This window comes from Platalea leucorodia, assembly GCF_965183815.1.
Source record: "Platalea leucorodia genome assembly, chromosome: 9".
NCBI classification, from domain to species: Eukaryota; Metazoa; Chordata; class Aves; order Pelecaniformes; family Threskiornithidae; genus Platalea; species Platalea leucorodia.
The window spans coordinates 10475889-10494131 of NC_138831.1; the positions used below are offsets into that span (position 1 = coordinate 10475889).

Genomic DNA, 18243 nt, shown 5'->3' on the forward strand with positions numbered 1-18243 from the left:
AAAAAAAAAATAAAAAGAAAAACAAAATGCTTTTTCTTGCCAGTCTGAAGGACATAATTTATCTGCCAGCAGCAATGGGAGGGGATGCCAGGAGTATCTCTGCATGGTGTGACACATGCATGGGGCCAGCAACTTACCTGGATGGTCCTCACTGCTCAGCGTCACCCTGGGAAGCGCCGGGAGGGGCAGGGAGCTGGTGCAGCTATCTTGGTGGAAAAACAAAGCAACATTGCAGAGGGACACTGTAAATAAATGTGGTTTGGCACATGTATCACCCCCAGCCACTTAGTGACAGTCATTGATTTCAGGAATTGCTGCTTTGGGGGCAAATAGAAGCAAGTGTGCTTCCTTGCAGGGGGAGGTTACGTGGGATGGTGCACTGTTTGTGTTACTCCCTGTCTCATTTCTGGAAAGGAAGCCACAAGAAAAACAAATTGCGAAGAGAGAAAGTTTCATCTGAGAAGAGGGGAAGAGGATCACTGGCAAACACAGCAGTTCCTGTTTCAGGTAAGTACAGAAAATTTGAGAGCTGGGAGGTCTGTGATGAAATGTGGGGCATCATCCATGCCCAAACACCCCAGAAACCTTAGATGAGATTCCCAAATCATCAGCAAAGGAGGAGAGAGGAAATTGCACCCCTAAGCTCCAACCTCTATGGCTTATCCTTCTCGGTGGACAAGATGCCCAAGGTCCTCACAGTGGCAGGCCCAGGTCCCCACATGGGTGCTGAGCTCCTCCACCTCTGCTATGCTTGCCAGGCCACCCACTCCCTGCTTAGGGCTTGGAGGCTTAAGTCTCCCTTCTTTCTCTCTCCCAGGGTTAGGGAGGCAAAGTAGGAAGTCGGGGTGTGGGACTGTCCCCACAGTGAGTGCAGCAGATGAAGCAAACTCAATGGGAACTGCTCTCATCCATGTAGGAGAGGCCAGAGGGAGAGCGGGCCCCACAGCCGACCCAAAGCAACCTGCTCTAGACTAATATATCATGGGTGCTCTCATAGCTTTGTGCCCATTACATTTTCTGAGCTCAGGCGTAAGGATACAGGGGATTTAGAGACTGTTTATTTTTGTCATAGGGAAACAGGAAATAGTACACAAGGCTATAAATATATTTGGGGCTTCATATGACATCATGAACCTGTGCAAGTGCTTCTCTTCTGATTTATGATGATGGACTGGTAATTCAGAGGAACTTGGGTTTACTTTTTTTTTGCTGTTGCAGTAACAAAGCTAATGGTGCAATCCCTGGTGGGGGCATTTTATCAATAGTGAATTTTTGACCTCATTGCATACGTTTTAACTTCATGAATTAGTGACCCAGCTGACTGTAAAGCCTTCTATAGGCTTATTATAAATCTATCACAGGACTGGCAAGAAATTTTGGCCCAGATCCTAAACTCTGACAGGCATGTGTTGATGGACTGCATAGCAAGCACTTCCACTAATATTTCTCACTAATTATACCATATATTAAAAAAAAATGAATGAAGCCAATGTTTATATGCAGCTTTAACTGCTTTTGATATAAGAAAACAACACAATCCCTAATAAATTTTCACCTTCAATGTTTCTATTCATTATAATTTTTACCATGATGAATGAAGTTAGAACTGGAGAGGGAGGGGGTTTATCTTGAAATCTGTTCAGTGAATGACTGAATTTACTTCCCTTCCCCAACTTGCGTTGAGGAAGGAGGGAACAGATGGACACAGGAAGAAGAGGGAGGCAAGTGTGGAACGAAGGAGATGGGTGAGGAACAGATGGAGTTGGGGGAAAGCGAAGAGGAGAGTCAGAAAGAATGGTAGGAAAGTTTTCCACTTGACCTTGAGCTGAAATGAAGATCTGCATATACCATGGGGCAGCTAGATTTTGGGATGCATCCTTTTTTCTCTCTGTGGCGCTTGAGCCTCAAAGTCTTGTGGGCCATCCCAGTAATCCAGTCCATCCCAGGGGATCTGCAGAACCAGCACCTAGATTTTCTCGAGGGGACAGCTGCTGCAGAAGGGCGTCTGCACTGTGTTCAAGTGCAGGCAGGAGGCAAATGTGTGCAAACGCAGTACCCAAAATAGGTTGGGATGTGGGAAGTCTCCCAGGTATCCCAGCCAATCCAGAGATTTGAGCTTATGATTTTGAAGAGGTATCCTATGCCCTGTTTGTTGTTAGGATCCGATGGCCAAAATACTCAAAGTGATTTATGATTTTACCTGCTTAAAGTAAGATATTCGAGATGGCCTGATTTTCAGAATATGCTGAGCATCTGCGCTTTGAGGTGTATTGAATTATATAGCCCAAATCACTAGTAAGTCCTGGAAAATCTTGATTATATTCTTAATTCTATTAAATTGCCTACATTGGTTCTGGCTTTGCTAGCTGAAGAATGGAAGAGGTGAAAGTTAAATATTGGCCATGTGTGTCATTCCCTTTGAAGAAAATGGGAGCCATGTGCACTCACCTAACAGCAAAGTTTGGCCCCAACTATGATTTCACAGCTGGGCCCTAACTTCAGGAATGCCAAAGCACTAAATGACTCAAGTGGAGTAATCTGATCAATGCTGTATTTTCACTGTGGATTTAAATTGCATGCACAGCAAGAGCAGAGTTAGTTTTCTTCTCTCTCAAAATCACTTTTCTCTGCAGATTTGATAGCATAAATATGAAGTTTTGCTCTCATCACACAAATAAGTGAAATGGCAGAAAACGTATGTCAAATAAAATGCACAACATTATGTCCTTTTTACTTTTTGGAGGCTGTTTAAGAAAATGGGTTCATTAATTTTGACTGAATAAAAGGTTCCTTTAAGAGATTTCAATAGGTGACATGAAAAATGTTAATACGAATGATCAAGACAATGGAGGTTAAAACTGTTTTGAAAATATGTTTCTTTTATAGATCTCAGCTGTTGGAAGAGTTACAGAATAAATATACAGTAGTGCTGACATTCGGTGCTGTTTCATCTTAGCAAAAGAGTTTTTAATAAAGAAAATTCTTTTCAAGGAATGCTTTCTGCAGCCAGTCTTCAAAAAGAGGTTTTCCCCCCTCCTAGTTTAATAAAATTAAAGTAATTTATGTCATATTGATATGTCGATATGTTTTTCAATAAACTTTTTCACAGAGATTTTTTTAAAATTCTCTTCACTTTAAAAATTATAATTATATGTCTTCCTCCCACTTTGAAAATGGCACAAGGTGCTCATTTGCAGAGCTCTACTGTTCAAATCTTCACTGAGAATAGAAATGTCATGACTCAGTTAACAATGCTTTATTATTCACATTGATCTTTTTTTATAGTGTTCTTTATCTCAAAAACATTGTAAATCAGATATCTTCCTCCCACTCTTTTGTTCATTTGCAAATTTTTATTATTCTAGTTTAAAAAAGCAATGGAGTGTCAAGAGTCAGTGTATATTGTTTATGTTCTTTTTTGCTTCAAAATTACTTTTAACTATAAAAAGTAAGATGTACAGCAGGAAAAAAAAAAGCTGAATTTAAGGATGCTTAAAAAAGAATTGAAGGGATCAGTGTGAATCTTATGTTGTTCGCTTACACTGTAGAGTTGTAACGGACTTTGCAAGAAAGGGGACCAAACACTTTATGAAAAAGTTTTCATGTGCTAATTCAAAAGTCCCTATTGCATCAGATATCATCATCTGCGTTAGACACCGGACATAATTCACGCTCTCAATGAACACAATAGCAAAATTCACAACTGCTTTTGTAGCATGTTCACTGGATGGTTTACAGGTGCCTGCCCAGAGACTTGCACTCTCTATCGCTCTGTCTCAGAGCTTGGCGCCAGGTCCTCAGGAGCCCTAGCCTGATAAGCACCAAGATAAATCACTGGATTTTTGCAGGAACTTCACAGCTTTGGTATCAAGTGTTAACTGCAGCAGAAACATATCATCAGCTGGTCAACAGGCAATGCAGTCACTGAAACCCATGGGCCAGAGTGTAGGATATGGCCGTGCATCTTCTGGGAGAGCTGTGCTGGAGCCCCCAAGGTTTGTTTCTAGATTGGGTCTTCCAAACTCTGCTTCAGCCACTGTTTTCTTTCCTACCAAGTGTTTCTTTAGGTCTCTATTTATTTCCTGGCTGTTGTGACTGTATGAAATGGCCTCCATGAAATAAATCCATTACAGTAATTGGGGTTAGTCCAGAGAGCAGCAGGACCTCTTGGCATTTCACGTACTGCTTTCTGATAGGTAATTTTTTTTTTCTTTTGCCTGTTTTGAATTCATTTCCTCCAGTTTGTGATTAGGGCATCCTGGCACTCTGTTGTTACTCCAGCAGCTCTTGAGAGAGATCATCCTCTCTGGGAGTGTCCAAGAAAGAGTGGCTATTTCTGAAGCTGAATTTAAGCCCCAGACTGGATTTTTGGATCTTGTAAGTGGTGTGGTGGCTCTAGCACATGAAACAGCCCTAAAAAGATATTGTAAAGAAAAATAAAGTCTTCTTCCCATATTCTTTTGTTTCTCTCTTTCTGTTTGAAGGCTGCACTCTCCTGACATTTTGCTAAAAGGGATCATTAAACCAACTCAAAGCAAGTAAGTCTCAAACCAAACCTGAACTGAAACCATACAGCCCTATCCTTCCCCCTCCAAGTGGAGGGCTAAGCATCTATTTGTTTTTATTAATGTCAGCATGTCACCCCAGCCACCATAGGGCTGTGCCAGTCCTGTCCTCTCCCCAGACTTAGGAGGCACAGCCCCATGCAGAGCCCCTGAGGCCACCCCGCTGATGGGGCTGCAGCTGCAGCCAGGTGCTGGGGCAGGTCCATCCCAGCGCTCATGAGCAGCTGCTTGTTGTACTGCAGGGATAACTCAAAACTGTCAAATTCTCTTTATTCCTCACTGCAGAGTCTGAAGCTGGAGATTTTGATGCATTATCTCATCCGAATTGATCGTGTTGTTTTCAAACTAAAGAAAAACCAAACCTTATTATTATTATTGTTATAGTCCTTGCCTCAACAGCACTGCTGCATTAATTCAGTCTTCCTTCTTTCTTCTCACGGTTAATTACTCACCCCATCAATGAGGTTAAGACTGTCTGCCAATACGATCAAGTTTCAGAAACAAAATCCTAACTAGAATGGAGCAGGCAGAAGTGGACAGGGCTTTATTTAATACGCTGGCACAGTAACTAAAGGTAGGTCTCACCCATGGACATGCTTGTGCAATTGCTCACTCTGTTTAGTTCGGGAAATTTATAGATAATGTAAACCAGAAAATACTGAGTTTATTACAAAGCAATTTTTTTTCCACCTAAAACTCTGTGTCATTAAATTTGGAAAGCACTTAAAATTCTCAGTTTTATTTTTGGTAAGCACTATCTATTGAAAAGTGAAAATAGTAGAGGCATCTCTAGGCAGAATTTGTGAACTTTCCAATGAGCAGACAGCACAGTGTCTTCCTTTCATGTCCCAAGGTCTTTGTCAACTGTGTCACTTTCTGAATGACGCTGAAGTTAGGTACCAAGAGTTTATTCCCAAAGCAGGTATTACACACGGTTATGATCACAAAGATATCCTTGCACAGCGTTAAAGCCAGAGGAGCTCTGAGGCTGTCAGCCTTTTGATTTGGTGGGGGGAAACACCATGAAGAACACATATATTCTTAAAATATATCCAAACAGTTTAAATGCCATCAAATAGAGCTGCAAATCATAGAAGATGCAGCATTTCTTATAGATGGTCCTTAAAGCTCTACTCACAGTACATTGGCATGTCATAATATACAGCTACAAAAAAAACATGTCTTCTGATAAGTTATAAAAGCTTTTCTTTGATTCCAATGCAATGATGAATGGTAATCTGTGAGAGTCTTATGTCTTCTAGAGACTTTCCTAGCAAACACTTCCTTTTTTTTTCTCTCTCATCTGAGTGCCATACTGGAACACAACTGGGAGCTGGACTTGTCCACCATAGCAAACATTATTAATCTTATTACCATCTCAGCACCTGCCCAGGTGCTGCTGAGCAGCCTTTGGCGGACCATGCTGGAAAATCATTTATTTAGCTCTGCAAAGGCCTGATCCACTATCAGCAGATGTCTGTGGAAAGACTTCCAGGGAGCTCAGCAAATCAGGCTCAAAAACAACCTCCAATATGGTAGCCTTCTCTGGGTTTCTTTGCTCTTTTCCTCAGAAAGAGTTGTTGTAGACAAAGCACTTAGCAATACCTGAAGCAGAAGATGTTATCATGCTATACATCTTTTCACAAAATATTTTTTTCCTGGGGGGACACCAAAGATGCAGAACATCTATTCTGCGGGCACACAGATGACATCCACTGTTTCTTAATTATGTAATAAGTATTTTTAGGACAGTGTACTCTTGCCTGCTCTGGTAAAGGCAAACACGGTAACTGTTCTGCTCACAGCATTAAATACACTTCTCTCACTGTGCAGTGGAAGGATGTGTTTAAACTCACAGTCTATCACTATTCCTGGGTAGTGTAGGAGAGTCCAGGAACACTCAAGATGTCTTTTCCTGTGTATATTAACTTGTTCAGAACAAAATAGTGTTCTTAGAAAACATGAATCTTCTGGCAGAAGAAAGTTTCCTTCATGACTGTGCTACAAAGGTTTCCAAACAGCTGCTTGTTCATTTGGGTGCATGAAATACTAGGGTCAGCCTGCTCATAAGCACAAACAGGTAATTTCTTCTCGTTGTGACACCTTCACTGTGGTCATTTCTGCCTGGCTTTGTAATGTTTGCAAGTGCAGTACTAGCACAATATCTTCATTGTATGAGCTTTCAGAGGAGAGCTGCAGAGTTCCTGCAATCTCAGTGAAATGCCAGCCTCTCCCCAGTGCCAGCTGTTTGTCCTGCTTTGCAAGGAACCGCACTCCCAAGGAGTTTTGCTAGTGTCCGATGTGAGCAGTGAACACCAGAGGTTTCAGGTGTTGTTAGATGGTAGGTCATCAGCTCCCACCCATCTGTGGACTACGCACAAGGATCAAAGGGTTCGTTGGGCAACCTTCAGCGCACTGAGCTCGCCAAAGCCCCAGCAGCAGCACCCCTCGTTCATCCCCCTCCGGGCTCTCTGGGCATGGGGGCAGGTGCAAGCTCAACCCTCTCCTCAACACTTCCTCACATCAAAACTTTCTTTGAGGCTTTTGCTTAAGGCTCAGGTGTACAACCCCTTTCAAGCAAGGAGGTCACTGCCCAGGCCCTGAGAGGAAAAAGTGGGTGTCAATGCAATGGAAGAGGTGTCACTTTTAACACTGAGATTAGGCAAAATCTAACCCCCATTAATCCTTCAGAGCAGGGCCTTAGGTTTGTTCTTTTTTCAATCTATTCTGTATTCAAAGCAAGTACATTTTTTCTGTCACTATACCGCCATTGTTAACAACTATAAATGTATTAAAAACACAGGGGCATTTTAGTATGTGTATTGTGCATAAGAAATATTGTTACATGACAAGCTCCAATTGGCAAGTGAAAAGAGGTTTTATTGAAGGAAATAGCAGTAGCAAACAGTGAACTATGCAGAATAATGGTAATTGTTCCTTTAACATTGGCAGCGCATGTTCACTTAATATGACTGCTCCTCTGTCTCTGCCTCATCCAGACCCAGAGGACCTGTTAGACAAGCAGGCAGCCACCTCTCTCTGGGATCAAGCTGTCAATGCAAACTTGCTTTCTTTCTGTTTCTCGGAGCTAAGCTATACCCCCAGAGTTCCTGAAGCTTTTCCTGAGTGAAAGCTTTAAAAAAGCTCCATTCTAAATTACATCACACGAGCTGTTCTCTTCAGACTGACAGAACAAAAGCGGGGGGGGGGGGGGGCGGGAAATGCCAAAAGTACCATCTGAATGACTTCTGAGTTGCACAGAATGATTTACCTCCTCATGCTTTATCAGAGCAGACTAACACTGTCTTGACCTTGCCTACCAAACCCCCAACAGTGTCCTCTAACTAGCAGAGAAAGTTTGCATCGTGTGTGTTTGCAGTACAAATAAATGCAGAGCCGTTGGGTGCAGGCGTTTTGCCCGCAACAACAGGGTCTTGGGTGCCCCATTAAGAAAGGTCCTAATGGGGGCATGGTGCTTTCTAAACTTCTTTAGATAGCATGGTCTCATGCTATCTAAACACAGCCAGCTCATTGTTAGTGGAAGACCCCAGCCTGGGGGTGCTGCACAGCCTGGTGTGCTCACCCTCTAATCAGTGACACCCCAATTAATCATCATGGTGAGGACTGCTGAGGGCCCTGCCAAAATCTGAGAGGTCTCTCAGGTTGGCTCCAGCTGGGACTCTCCAATTAAAGGTCATCATCACAACTAAAGGAAGCAGATAAGCATTACCCACTTCTGCTGTGGCTAAGTAGGAAGCAGATAAATTGGCATATCTCCTCCTTCTAAAGGCTTTCAGGTGGTACCAATTGGTTCAAGAACCCTCATTCAGGAAAACATCCTCAGCTGGGAAGGGGGAGGGCATAAGCCTTCCTCCTTCTTCAGCAGATAAATAAAGGTAAGAGGAAAAGAAAAATGTCATGGCTGTTCTCCAGGTAAGGTGCAGAATCAGCAGCCCTTGTAAGGTGGCTAGGTATTGGTTTGGGGGTTGCCTGATCCCAAAGGAATCCACTAAAATCCTGCAAATTGAAACAAGAAGGTTTTGTGTAGCTCATAGACTGACCCTTTTGGGGTTCTTACTCAATTTTCATAAGAAAATAGTTGTGAGGTTAAGAGCTTGTTATCTTCATACTCAAAAGCTTGTAGGCTTAGCCCACAGCACTTCTATGCTTGTTCTGCTGTTTTGAGTAAACCTTAAAATGTTTAAGTCATTAATATAAATAATGGTCTCATTTTAAAGATGGGCTGAAATCTGAAACAGATGATGAGTCAGTATTAAGGCAAAAAATGCTGCTCACATTCCCCATGGGATTAGAATAATTGAGATTGTTTTCTTGCATGAAAGGGGCCACTTCAGTAAAGTGGCAGTGCCATGACCTATGTACTGTGGGGAGAGGGAGCTGAGAAGGTGGGTGGACTTACCTGAGCCTCCAAGGGGCTGTAGGATGGGGCTGTCCAGTTCTGGAAAACAAGAATCGGAGAGGAAGGCTTCACTAAGCAGGAAAAGCTCCTCAGCTGGTGAGGTGCCTTTGTTATCCCACATGGGCAGCAGCGTTTTGTAAATGCCTCAAAACTGTATTGTTATCAGAGGAAAGAGAGAAGTCAAGCTACTGGGGCTGGAGACTTAGTCCCCTAATTGACTTCACAAGTATGGAAAAAAACCATCTCTTAATAGAAGCTGGGAGATACTTCTTCCCTTTAAGGCTCCGGTGTCCTCTGGCCTCTCACTGAAATGATTTTTTGGGTTTTTTTGGTGGTGGTTTTTTTTTGGTTTGTTTTTTTTTTTGTTCCCAGGGGACACAGCCAGTTTTCGTATAGTCAACACAACTTGTCTTACCCAAAGGAGCAGAGACTCCCTGAGGATCCTGACTCACTAATGCAGCGTTCACCCTTGAGTTTCTGAGTGAGTAAAGCTTGGGGTTTGCTATGTCTTTTTGGTGGCTTGTGTCTGAGTTGTCTTCATGCACCTGATCAGTGAAATGGCTCTGCCTTGATCCTAATGCCCATTAAAGCTGATGGAAGTGTTTGGCTTCAGGGTATACTATATCAGGTGTTGTATCTGCTTTCTATGCCAAATCGTGAAAAATCTTAATTAGGCAAAATCTTCATTAAAATAATCACAACCGAAGAAAACACTGGTAATGAACCTGAATACAGACCTCATCACTGTGTGCTTCATCACATCCCTGTTCCTACCAACAGTACATATGAAGATGCTGGACTTTAAGTTTTTGAAGCCAGCAGAATAAGTTATTAAACATAACCGCTGTAATAGTGGTCTAGTCTTCTGAACCATGGTTTTAGGATATGGTGGAGGCTCAAGTTTAGCTCACCCATCTCTCTGTTTCAGCACCGCAATGCTTCCTATGCTTTTAGGCATGTTAGGGCTTTGCAGTGCCTTTCACCGCCGTTGTATCAGGGTATCTCAAAATCAGTAATGATGGCAAAGCAGAAAACTTCATGGTGTTTGTAGCACTATGCATTTCTCCCCTGCTTGGAGGGGAAGATATAGATCTTATCTAAATGACTGAATACTTAGGTGACATTGTGATCCCACTGGATGTGGGATTTTGTGCCACACAGGGGTCACTCAAAGAAATAATGTTCTGCAGTTCTTTCAGTAAATCTGGATCTGAATGCAAATTGTGAAAAATACTAGCCTACCTTGTAAATCTCAAGTTGTGCTTGTAATAGTGGCAACCAGAAGTTTGCTTGCTTATAAAATGAAGAAAATATGACCTGGAAATAATTTTCAGACAACAGACAGGGTGCCATGGTCCTATTTCCAGGCTCTCGATTGAAGCATAGCTGGCCTTTCAGCAGGACAGCAGCAAAGTTTCTTGTGGCATGGGGAAAAGTGTGCTTGTAGGCGAAGGCTTGTGAGACTCTGACACTATGCCACAAGCAAGACCTGGAGTCCCTGGGGCACTGTGCGGCTGAGAAGAGATGAATTTGCTTAAGCCATCACACAGACCAGACTACCGTCCACTCATACCCTGCAGTGATTCACATCCTGTATTGCTCTGCCTGGTTCACTGCTAGCTACATGCTTTGGGGATGTAGACAGTGAATTACTTGCTCTCAGTTGGACCAAGGTCCAGAAAGTTTATTTACAAATCTGTAGACAACTTTTCTCCCTTCTCTACTACAAGTATGTGCAAACCAAGCTTTATGCTCTCTTTGAGCTTTACTAAAAAGAGAACAGAAACACATACCTTTTTCTGTGCATTTATTTCAAGCCATGATTCTTCTGGGAAGTGTGATTTCTTTGTATCTTTCCATAACAAATGACAATGGTTAAGGTTGCATCTCTGCCAACCTCTTTCTAAGTGGTTTCAAGTAGTTTACTTAAAGAGGGATTATTTCATCTGCCACAGCATATGAAGCAGCTCTGAGGTAGTGTCTAGCTTGCACAGAACAAAACCACTGAACATTAGCTTAAGGCAGGAAATTTAAGGTCCAATAGACAGTAGGATCACAATGGCATAGAGTGACAGTTTGCAAGTGTGCTGCACCTGAGAAAAAAAGAAATTGCTTGACTTTTCCTTTCCTGATGGTACCAGAAAGACTGGGAAAGGCTAGCAAGTTCAACTGCCCATTGGAGGGGGTGACTGCTTAAATCCTGTCTGTCCCTCAATGAGTGTTTGAACTAACCATTTAATTCTTGTGTGCCTCAAATAATTCCCTACGAAGTGGGGACATGTATAGTTCCTAATCATATATGATTGTTCAGGTGCTGAAATCATGTATGTAAGTTAATATATGCTCTGTAAATGCAGTAGTCAATGTCTTGTGGTTGCCTTGTTCAGCCTCAGGAAGAGTCTTAAATTTTCATGCAGCAAACTTCTACAGCTATTGCAGCTTATGGTCACTAGTGACCTACAGCAGGAGGGTCAAACTTTGGAAACTAGTTTCTTTCCAGCCTGTAGGCTTCCTCCCCCTTCAAGTCTGTTTGCTACTCTTGCCAGTACCCTGCCTTCTGCTTAAAGGCATTAGTAATACCAAATAAAGCTAAAGATGCTACTTATAACAACTAAGTTGTTTCCTTTTTAATCAGAGCACATGCTTATGCCAGGTTTGGCATGAAGAATCTGTGTATGTGTCTGGTTTAGGGCACAGTAAGCTGATTATTTGTTAGAAGACTAGTGCATTACATGTAACTTTGCTTTTAGTTGTACAGTTTACTGGGAGGTTGGTACGAGCATTGGTAATCTAATTTTTGCTTGGTTGGAGATGGTGGAAATACAAAGAATGGGAAATAAAAGGCTGTTGCCATGTGTGCTGAATTGTGGTTTGGTAGCAGCAGTTGTCTTGTAGTTAAGTGGCCATCAAAAACTTTCTTGGGGTGGCAATAAATTAAAAAAATCTTCAGAAAATATATCGGTTTTCAAAGAGTAAAGAAAGATGCAGCAATTATTGTGACACAGGTTTGAAGTCTGTTTCTGATTATCCTTTTGGCTGGAGACTTGGTGTTTCTAATTGTAAGGTTAAGGAATCCTTTTTATCTATCTCTTGCCTCCTAATCCTATGCTAGACAGTATTGTTTTCTGTGCCTTTTGTCTTCTGGGGAAGGAGACAATCTCTGCCTCATGTGAACATCTTGTTAAAGTCTGCTGAGGATTAGGGGGTGTGACAGTTTTCTTGCTGAGCCTTTTTATTGGGGAATTTTATGCCTGCTTTTCTGGGAGGTCTTTGAAATTCCTTTTATGTAGCAATCATTTCACTCTTTCTTTGTTGTCTCAAATGTTGAGGCTGTATTCTTCTCATCTGTTCCTGTTTATATTCCATACTAGCTGGTCATAACAGTTTAGCTTGAAACTATCATCACGCTGCGTGCTTCTGAATCGCAGGATTGTTGCTGACTGCTCTAGGACAATTGGAAATTTCAGCTTTATTTTAGGGCATCTGAAGCGTTAGCATGGCGGTTTGGTATGAAATACTGTTAAAGAGGTTCCAAATGAAAAACAATAATCTAGGAGTTGGACATTTTCCAGTGTATAGGCATTGAAAAATGCTCCTGCTATAATGAGATAGGCCCCCCTTAGTATGGTGTTCATCATACCACCTGTAGCTGGTATGATAGGTGTTCAGTCTGGCCTAAACTCTTACAATAATCAATGAAAGAGACAAGCCCGTCCTGCTGGCAAGACATCCCATCTCGACAGAAGAGTTTAAGCCAGGAAAAAATTGCTCTTTGGAAGTCTTGTTTTGTCCCTGTTCTCCCCCCACCCCCCCGCAGTTGGCTACAGACAAAATACAGATAATTACCCAGACCAGAAACCAAACTTCTAGGTGACCAAAGTTAGATAATGAAAGACCAACCCTGGCCAAAGAAATGAAAGAACAAAGCTTTTCACAAGAAGTTTGGAAAACTCTGGTAATTTCACATTTCAGCTTCAGAAAGCTGTGGGGTTGGTCAATGTACTTAAGGATGGGTAAAACACAAGATTTTGTTTCCTAAAATTTTTATAAAATCAATGTTTCTGTCTTGAGTGGCCATCTTAAGACACATGGACTTCTCATATCTTTTTATTTAATGAGATGGTAAGCACATTATTGCTGATTTTCAACAGTGCTTATTTCTGACACTATGTAAGCTCAGGTACCAGCTGAGAAGATCCCAGATTTTATGGGGTTATGTAGGAGCCAGAGTTATGTAGTTTCACTGACACTTAAGGTATCAGAGGCAGGTTTCTGAGACACTTGTATGGAAAAACTGGTTGCACCACCTTCCCCTTTGAGAAGATTGAGGTAAAAATTGTGTTTTTGTGAAGTCATTACCAAAATTGGGTGGCTAATGTGCACAAGATGCTGTTTCAATTTTTAATCTAGCTAAACTCTTATTTCACTAAACAGTGTATCGTATCTTTACAGAGGAAGAAGCTACCTGCTTAGATGTTTATCTCTTCCTCAAACAAATACCTTCCTAAAAGCTGTTTTTTCTCTCCCTATCAAAAATTTGCCCCATCTAACACTGCATTTCCACCTGCCTTTGCTTGCAGCGTCTCTAGCCTAATTTTTCATGTCTAAAGCCATATATAATGTCGTTCCATTTCACACTTAACCACAAAACCCACTCTTCCAGATATGACCTCAGTTTATTTTATATCGCACGTCTTTTTCTTAAAGTATTTCATACATAGCATAATATGCAATGATACGGCACTGATGTTTATCAAAATTGTTTCACACTGTACTTATTTCTATTCCTGTCTTTTGGATCAAGTACAATACAGCTGCAGATTAATACCACCTTTTAAAATAGGTTTAATGTGTTTATTTTCTGACCACATTCACTCCATCCACTAACTTGTTAGATGGATTATATTTCATGGGAATCTTGTGGGACTATCAAAGGGCATTTATTTTCTATTGAAATAACAATTAAGATAACACGCAAACTAATATAGTAATCAAATAAACCTGACAAATAACAAAAACTTTTTTAAAGCTGCAGAGGCATGCTAACAAATCTATTTGATCAATATATGGGATGTGAAAAAAGAGGAGACAAGATTGACTGATGAATAAAATGGAACTGACACAAATAGGCTGACAGCCAGTCGCAAGTCTCTTTAGGGCAAATGCAATTAACTTAGAATAATAGACTCAAATTTGATGGTTAGAAATGCATTTTTATTAACAATCACAGCCTGAATCATTATGCACTCTTATGAATAAAATTGTAGTTATACTGAAAATCTGTGTATACATGTACGCATGTACATACAAAAAAGCCTTGTTGAAGGAGAGCTTTATTTTTGTGACAGAATAGCTGTATGAGATTTAAAATATAAAGCATATACAAGTATAAATCTAAATATTCAAACCAGTGATATAAAAATCACATATGTGGTATCCTAGTATTAATGATAAAGGCAATAAGCATTGGTCCCAGGACTGCTTGTTCTTTTGGGATGTGAAATTGCAATCAGGGATTTACAGATTTCATTCTGAGGCAGAGAAGTCATTACTAGAAACATAAGCTCATTCTCTTTACTTTAATAGCTATTTTAAATCATTCATTTAGAAAATACATTAACTATTTATTGTATAGGCAGTACATTTCTATTGGCATTCCATTTTCATGCTTTTTTACAATCCTTTTTAACAAATTATTTTATTAAAAGAAGATTAGAATTAGCAAAAGGATCCTACCAATTTTTGAAAATGCTACTCTTGAAGAAGGCTCTTTCCCATTATTAACAGGTATGCAGTATTAAAACTTTAAAGGGAGGGAAGATATTCAATTGGTAATGTGTCCTTTTTCTTTTGACCTTCATTGCAGAGGCTGATTGCTATTTGTAAATTACTTTCAAAATTATTAATCTCATTTAATTTCTGAATAGATATATAATATTCCGCCCCCCCCAATCCCTGGGATTTAGATATGAAAAGAGCTGCCTATAGGATATATTATGGTGCAGATGTCTCTTATGTGTGGAAAAAGATAAAATACACTACTTCATGCAGAGAAATTCTACATGATATTAGCTACGTATAACATGAATATGAAACCATGACACCTGCAATGCTTGGTGCTTAAATATCTTGAGAAAAAGGTGTAATGGTAGGAAGTAAAACTGCACTGGAAATTATTTAAATCCAGTGTTCTCCAGCTCACTGTCCCTGGTGGACCACTGGCTGGCCAGGGACAGGATAGCAGGAAAACATGATGCTCTGTTGTTGCCTATGAAGAAGCTGGTGTAAAACATTATCGTAGCTCTCACTTTCTGGGGTTGCTGACCTAGATCCAAGAAGCAATGACATTGTTTTCTCCCCTTCGAAGGTGGTTTTAATCCTCCCCATTTCTCAGAAGTGAGAAGTGTGCAGATGTACTGGAAAGGCAGACCGCCTAGAGTCTGGTAGGGGAGAGGCTCATGGAAACCATTGAGAACAGGGACAGCGTGTGGCTGGGGAACAGATTTTTCTGGTAAACACCTGATGTCTGGGGAATTTGTAGGTGGCCATCTTGGTTTTCTGCCTCTAATTAGCCTTAAAGTAATTGCCATGAGGGAAAAACTTCTCAGGAACTCCAATGGTTGCTGGAGACTTTCCAACTGATTTTTTTTTTTTCTCCTCTCATAATGTATTCTAGATACTCACAGCAGCCCACCACAACACTTCCTGAGCTGGCTTCCTAAATAGTTGGAATTGCCTTTTCTTAGAGATAAGATGGGTGGATCACATGTTGTTCTAGCACCACCAAACCTGGTGTGTGCCTAAAAAGGGAATAATACTGTCGGGTCTGGCATAGTTGTTTTAATTTGATACAGAAATTGTTGCAAAATGCTCAGAGACTTGGACTGCTAAAGATTTCTCACAGAACCACATTTGCTGTAGAGGGAGTTTGAGTAGTCAAATTTACATTGTCTATTCAATTTCTCCTTACCATCTCTGTAGATGTGTCACTGGAGACTGATGGAATGAAAGTTACTTCTTGAATGTGATGCCAGAAAAAGAATGTGTTCTTTTATGACCACAGTTACTTAATATTTTAAATGAGAAACAGGTCTTAAAATAACTTATGTGAAAGATTTAGTAGGTAAACAGACTAAGGAAGAAAGACCAGATGATCTGCTGATTTAAACGGGGCAGCTTCTCTGTAGTCAATGCACAACTAGTAGAGGGGACTGGGGCTGTGGGCTCAGCTCTTCCATCGTGTTGGTTTTAGGCTAGTGAAATACTAGTGAACTCCACACAATGATTCCTGATGTATGGTGATGTAAGAGAAAGGAGGCTCAGGCCCTGCATGATGACAGACTAATTCTCCACTGATGTAATTATCCAACCAGAACAAGAATGACTCACTCCATCCATAAATATATTGGGGTCTGCTTCTGATCACATTTAAATTCATTCACAAAAACCTCTTCTCATTTGCTTGAATGGGCTTTGTCCTGAGTTAGAATGATACATGTAAGAGAAAATCCAGGCCCTTAAAAATCAAATCATAATTAGTTTCTCTTAATAGCTGCTCTATTAAAAAAAGTCAGATCATTCAAAAAATATATTAGAAAGCAAAAGAAGATGTGTTTAAGTGCATTAGGTTTTTTTCTTAACCCAGCAGCAGTAGACTTGTTGATGTATCACACTTACAATATGTTTCTATTGACATTCAGGCTCCATATTTTTGTATTCCCTTTTCAGAAGTTATGTCATTAAAAGAAGGTTAGAACTAACAAAATGTAACTACCAGGTTTTGAAAATACTTATCCTGAGAACGATATTTCTCCCCAGCACCTGCCATTTTTGTTCCACTACATCTTAAACCTGTTCAAGTTCAGAACTTTGATTTCACCATTTCATGCTCCCAAAATATTAAAAGATTCCGTTCCCCATTGGTTTACATTTTCCTCATTTTTTCATCTGCTACAAATATGGTTTGGCCAAGATGTTCTCAATGAAACAAAAATACTTTTGCTTTCCTTTCTGTTCACCTCATCCTCAAGCAGGTGCTAGGCAATCTGCAGTAGACGTTCTGCTACCTGAGAAGTGTTCATATATAGAAACACAAGGCCAGCCTCCGTTGTCACGGCATGGAAAGCCAAAAATAGATGACATAAGAACATATTTCTTCCCATGAAGATTTCTGCAATTATGCAAAGTCTTCAGATAAGCAGGTTTTAGTGTTAGAGAAAAGAATAGTGTTGGAATGAAGAATCTAGACTGTATATTTATAATATAAAAATAGTTTCTATAATATATGTATGTTTGATTATATCCCCCCCTGCCAAGTGATGAGGGTTTTGCCAACAACTGCTCCTCCATGTCAGGTGTGTGCTGTTTCCTCCTATTAGCCTGGTTGGAAAGCCACAAAAGTAGTAAATTGCTAATAAAAGCCGAATTTATAACTTATTTAATTGCACAGCACTATTTGCTGTGTTATTCAACACTATCCTGAAGGCTGAGTTGTACTAGACATCGTGTTGTGTTAGTGCCACTGGCATGGGGGAAGATGGTGTATTTTTAAAGCTGAGGAATGGTGCCAAAAAGAATCACAGATGATGCATCTGGAAAGGACCTCCTAGTTCAGCTAATCCCAGCCTGCATGACATGAAAATCTCTGTGGGCTAATCCCTTAGGTGTTTTCCCTCTCATTTCTTCTTAGACACTATCAAGTGACAGTGCCTGAAACAATTCCTGTGGCAGAGCATTGCCTAATCGTCCTTGCTTGGAAGACATTTCCCTCCATCCAAGCTACAATTTTATTTTTTCTCTTCCCAAATAAGCCTGAGGGCAGGTGTCCTGCTGTGGAAGTGGGAAGACATGTAATGGGGCAAGTAATTCCAAGTGAAGTAAAGCAGTCAGCACTGCACGTTCTTCAAAACTTGATTTTTTTTTTTTCTGGAATAATTTGATGTTTCCTCCCTGGTCTTGGTGGTGCTGCTTATTTATGCTTTTCTTCACAGTAAAGGGTCACATTTTGTTCTCTCACGTGGGCCTTTTTTAAGCTGAATTACTCTTAAAGATGTCAAGGCAATTGCAATTTCAGTTAGGACCTAACTTTGCTGAGGTTTGATAGACATTTTATGTCTAATAGGCAGTGTCAGTGATGATAAAACAAGGGATTGATTCTGCTTTAGTTTTTATGATAGTGCTAATAAAGTTCTCTGGCTCCCAGATAACATCTAACAGGCCCTATACTGCAGTGAAAAATTATGGTTAAGACTCAGCTGG

At 40.6% G+C, this 18243-nt stretch overlaps 1 protein-coding gene across 1 annotated transcript in view; it reads right to left on the reverse strand.

Moving 5' to 3' along the window:
• Positions 1-18243, reverse strand: part of MDFIC2 (MyoD family inhibitor domain containing 2) — a gene marked incomplete at both ends in the record, with an annotated part of 49192 nt that overhangs the window by 12498 nt on the left and 18451 nt on the right. The window contains one exon of the mRNA XM_082322767.1: positions 8986-9024. Coding sequence (XP_082178893.1) covers positions 8986-9024 — 39 coding nt within the window. The remainder of the gene's footprint in view (positions 1-8985; positions 9025-18243) is intronic.